General features: G+C 40.8%; 1 protein-coding gene across 1 annotated transcript; it reads right to left on the bottom strand.

The window, feature by feature from the left end:
* Positions 1–1,309: 1,309 nt before the first annotated feature.
* On the bottom strand, positions 1,310–2,233 carry LOC140163623 (uncharacterized). Its single transcript, XM_072186938.1, has one exon. The coding sequence runs from the start codon at positions 2,231–2,233 to the stop codon at positions 1,310–1,312; it is 924 nt and encodes a 307-aa protein (XP_072043039.1).
* Between the last annotated feature and the right edge of the window lie 2,609 nt (positions 2,234–4,842).

Below are 4,842 nucleotides of genomic sequence, written 5' to 3' on the forward strand. Positions count from 1 at the left end.
TCTTTTTGGTGTTCTTTCAGACGGACGCCGAATTGCCTTCCTGTTTCTCCCACATACGACTTATCACAACCTTTGCAGGGGATTTCGTAAACTGCGTCACTGGTTTCTAAGATGTCTTTCTTGTCTTTGGGATGCACAAGAATGCTTTTGAGTGTGTTTGTAGGTCGCATGGCTGTTGAAATTTTGTGTTTTTGAAAAATCCTTTGGAGTTGTTCCGAAAGACCTTCGACATAGGGGATCACAACCATACCTTTTGATGGAGTTTCGTCGGATTTCTTAGGCTTTTTTGGCTCTTTGGTTTTCGCTTCCATCTGGTGTTTGACTCTGTCAAACGCCCACTTGGGGTAACCACATTCCATTAAAGCGTTCTTGATCTTTCTTTCTTCTTCCCTTTTGTCTACTTCTTCCGTCACTATATTATCCTTTCTGTCCATGAGCGTTCTAATTACACCGAGTTTCTGGTGGAGTGGGTGTTGAGACTTGAAATTAAGATACTGATCCGTATGGGTCTTTTTACGGTACACGAGCATTTTTACCGAACCGTCTTCCCTGCGAACTATTAGAGTATCCAGGAAGGGGATTTTCCCCTGGTCTTCTTCCTCGTGGGTAAACTTTATGCTGCCCGTAGGGTCGATGGTGTTGAGGTGTTCTGTAAGCTTGAGTGTAGTATCTTTCTGAATGATCTCTAAAACATCGTCAACGTATCTCCTCCAGTACTTTGGCTTACAATCTAGTGGTGCTGTCATTATGGCCTCTTTCTCTAACCACTCCATGAAAAGATTAGCCACGATTGCGCTGACCGGACTTCCCATGGCTGCACCGAAAATCTGGCGAAAGATTTGTCCGCGAAAGCTGAAATATGTGGTTGTGAGGATAAATTGTAAGAGCTCGATGATGTCTTCCGTATTTAGTTTTGTTCTGTCTTTGAGTGTTTTGTCATTTTCTAGCCGTTCCTTGATGATGTCAAGACATTTTTCTATGGGAGTGTTGGTGAATAGGGAAACGACATCATGTGAATTAAAAATATCACCATCGTCGATGCATATCCCCATCATCTCCTCCGCTAGGGACTTCGAATTAACCACATGGTGTTCCGAGGTGCCGACTAATGGAGCGAGAATTTCAGCTAATGCTTTAGAGGTTTGATAGCCAATTGAACCTGTATAGTCAACTATGGGGCGGATCGGATTCCCCGTTTTATGAATTTTGGTGGTGCAGTAGAGCCGGGGGGTGTTTTCAGCTGTGGGGTATAACAATCTGTATTGACCTTCGTCGATCTTATCCTCCGATTTGAGCCTTTTCATGATGTCTACCAACTTTCTTTTTTGTACCTAGGCGTGGGATCTTTGCTCAGTTTTTCATAGGTGTTTTGGTCACTGAGCATCTCATTAACCTTCTGTTCATAATTATCTTTGGTCTGAACTACAGTGCACTTCCCTTTGTCAGCACCCATTATTAACAAATCATTTGATTTCTTAAGCTCACCTAACGCCACTCTCTCCTCCTTGGTAATGTTGGATTTCGGGAGTTTTGCCGACTTCAAGGTACCAACTACCTCTGCTCTAAGACTCTGTGCTTCTTCCCATGGCAATTTCTTACACGCCGATTCACACGCAACGATGTATTCTTCGTGTGGGATCTTGTTTACAGACACAGCAAAATTCAAACCACGCGCGAGCAACTTTTGCTGTGGATCCGATAAAGGTTTATCGGAAATGTTTTTGATCCACTTTTCTCTCCATTTCTTCAACTGGGACCCGCTTAGGTCGGGTTCTGAAACGTCTGCTTTCTTACTACTGTCTTCATTTCTAGTTTTGAGATGGTTTAGCTTTTCCTTATGTCTCTCTTTGGTTTTGTTTTCGACTGATTTTCGTTTCGTATCCAAGTGAGATTCAACATGGCCGATGACCTCGGGGTCGATGTTGAGTGTTTCTAGATCGTTTTTCTGTGATTCTCGTTTTCGTTGTAAACCTCTAATTTTATTGTTTACTACACGAATTCGCTCACCGATTAGACCTTTCTCCGCTTTCTTGATGATATTCCTCGCTTTTTCCGTGTTGATCGGGCAGCGAATTTTGAGGCTTGACGGCGTGATGCCATTATCCTTACAGCGGTGGGTGAATGTTAAATGTTGACGGTGCCGGTCCATTTTTTTCTCTGTATTCTCTAGGTCACGTATATGTTTTACTGCCGGTTGTCCATAACGATTTCTAACGTCCGTAAACAGATGCATCGGTAGGATTGTAGATCAAATTATTTAGATTTTTTGTGTGACAAATCCAATAAAATATACTCACTGACTTGAGCTTTCGCCATCCAGGCTGATGAGTGATCACAAGTGATCTGGTGCACTGCACCCGCGGTGTTTGGATGCACTCTCACTCCTGGGATCAAAGTTTGTTTTAGCAGTGGATATATACGTGACTCAGAGAAAAAGCTCTTTCTCTAAATCATTTGATCTACAATCCACTGATGCATCTGTTTACGGAAGTTCTTTCATCTTGTTTTGATTTTGCTCTGCGTGACGTTGTGAGATCTTCCTTACAATTTCTAATTGAGAGATTAAATGATGAATGTGCTCTCTGAGATTCTGTTTTGCAAAATTGCAGTCTGACGTGAGCGTTACATCTAAAGGAAGTCTCGCTTCTCTACCATACAAAAGAAAGAACGGACTGAAACCAACGGAGTTTTCAGCAGGAGTTGTACGGTATGCAAACTGTATGGCTGTGATATATTGATCCCAATCAGTATGGAATTCATTTACATAGTGTGAAATGGTGTCTAAAATTACAGCATTGTACCGCTCTTGTATCGCGTTGCATTGTGGGTGATAACTTGAGGTATTCAATTTCTGTGTTCGCATGATTCGACACACTTCCAAAACGATCTTGCTCAGAAAATTTGTTCCTCTATCGCTTAATAACGTTTCTGGACAACCGTGGACACATATGACATTATCGAAAAATGCTCTTGCTATTGTTGAAGCATTTGTTACTTTCAAAGGTACCAAAATGGGCCACCTGGTGCAGTGATCCGTAAAGCAAAGAACATAACGGTTGCCAGAGGTTGTAATTGGTAAAGGTCCTAAAATATCAACACTAACGCGTTGAAAAGCACCTGGTACTTTCATGATTTGCATTGGGGCGATAACTTTGTGCCTATGCGTTTTGCGTTGAGAACAGGATATGCAAGATCTAACCCAGTTATCTACATCACGATACATCCCTTTCCAGAAGTACCGCTGACGAATTTTGCTGTAAGTTCTTTGAAATCCAAAATGTGCAGCTAACACGTGATCATGGCAGTTGTTCAGAACTGTATCAACAAAAGTAATTGGAACATACAACTGATAAGTATTCCTTTCTGGCATGTGCCTCTTTGCTGGAGTATGCCAAATGTGATATAATAATCCTTCATGGACATAATATTGATCAGCCTGTAACAACAGATTTCTAGCTTTAAGAGCATCATCTGGCAATTTGTCGTGCTCTAGAAAATTCAACATAGAACTAGCAAAAGTATCGGTCAGCAGTGCATCTTTAAACCCTTGTAAATTGATTTCAGCTGGAAGAGTCGGTACATCTTTGTTTTCTACCTTTTTGTCATTCCCAACACGTTTACCATATTGATAACGTATATTTTTGACAACATTCACTTCAGGTTTTGTGTCACATCTAACATCACTATCTACATTGTCATCAGGCAGCTCAGACAAGACGTCTTCCGAAATCTTGTCTTAGTCTGAACCTATCCATACATTGTTTAATTCTTCAGAATTTTGTGAATCAGACTTACAATGGTTACAATCGACACAAGTGTTTAGAGATTCATAGTTTAACCTACTAAGTGCATCAGCGTTACCATTATTGCGTCCCCTGACATGTACTACATCAAATGTATATGCTTGAAGTTTAATTGCCCACCTATCTAAATGACCAATTGTTTGTTTCTTGCTGAAAAGCCATTGCAGTGCACAATGATCTGTGACTACTGTAAATTTTACACCATGTTGTAGATATGGGGCATATTTTTTGACTCCTTCAACAACTGCCAAGGCCTCTAATTCTGTGGTCGTGTAATTCTTCTCACCTTTGCGCAAAGCTCTACCACCATAAGATATGACTCGTTCTTTTCCATCTTGATTCTGAGACAAAAAGAATCCTAAACCTACGCCACTGGCATCGGTTTGTAAAATGAATTCCGTGCCATCAAATCTAGGATAGGCCAAAATTGGTGGTTCTTGCAACTTTTGTTTGAGTGTTTCAAAAGCAGTTTTGCACTTTTCATCCCAAACGAAGTGCACTTCTTTTCTCGTTAAATTGGTGAGAGGTTCTGCAATCTTACACAAATCTTTGATGTATTTTCTGTAGTACCCTACAAAACCCAAAAATGACCTGACCTCAGAGACCTTGGTAGGTGGGGATACTCCTTTACAATTTTGACTTTGTCAGGATTTGTCGCAACACCATTTTCACTCACTATATGACCTAAGTATTTCACTTCTTTCTGACCAAATGAACATTTCTTTGGCTGTAGTTTTAGACCAGCTTGACGAAAACGGTCAAACACTTGTTTTAGATGACATAAATGCTCAGAAAATGAATGACTGAAAATGATGACGTCATCAAGATAACATAGAACAAACTGCCAGTTAAGACCTCTCAAAACTTCTTGCATTGCGCGTTGAAATGTCGCAGGAGCATTATGAAGGCCAAATGGCATTCTTTGGAATTCAAATAGACCATCTTGTGTCACAAAAGCGGTGAGAGGTTTTGAACTCTCTTCTAAGCCTATTTGCCAATAACCTGAAGCAAGGTCTAAAGTTGAGAAGTATTTGGGTTT

The sequence above is a fragment of the Amphiura filiformis genome, chromosome 11 (genome assembly GCF_039555335.1).
Source record: "Amphiura filiformis chromosome 11, Afil_fr2py, whole genome shotgun sequence".
NCBI lineage: Eukaryota > Metazoa > Echinodermata > Ophiuroidea > Amphilepidida > Amphiuridae > Amphiura > Amphiura filiformis.

Excerpts from the sequence above, each read along its gene's own strand:
- LOC140163623 (XM_072186938.1), bottom strand. The coding sequence starts at position 2,233 with ATGCATCTGTTTACGGACGTTAGAAATCGTTATGGACAACCGGCAGTA.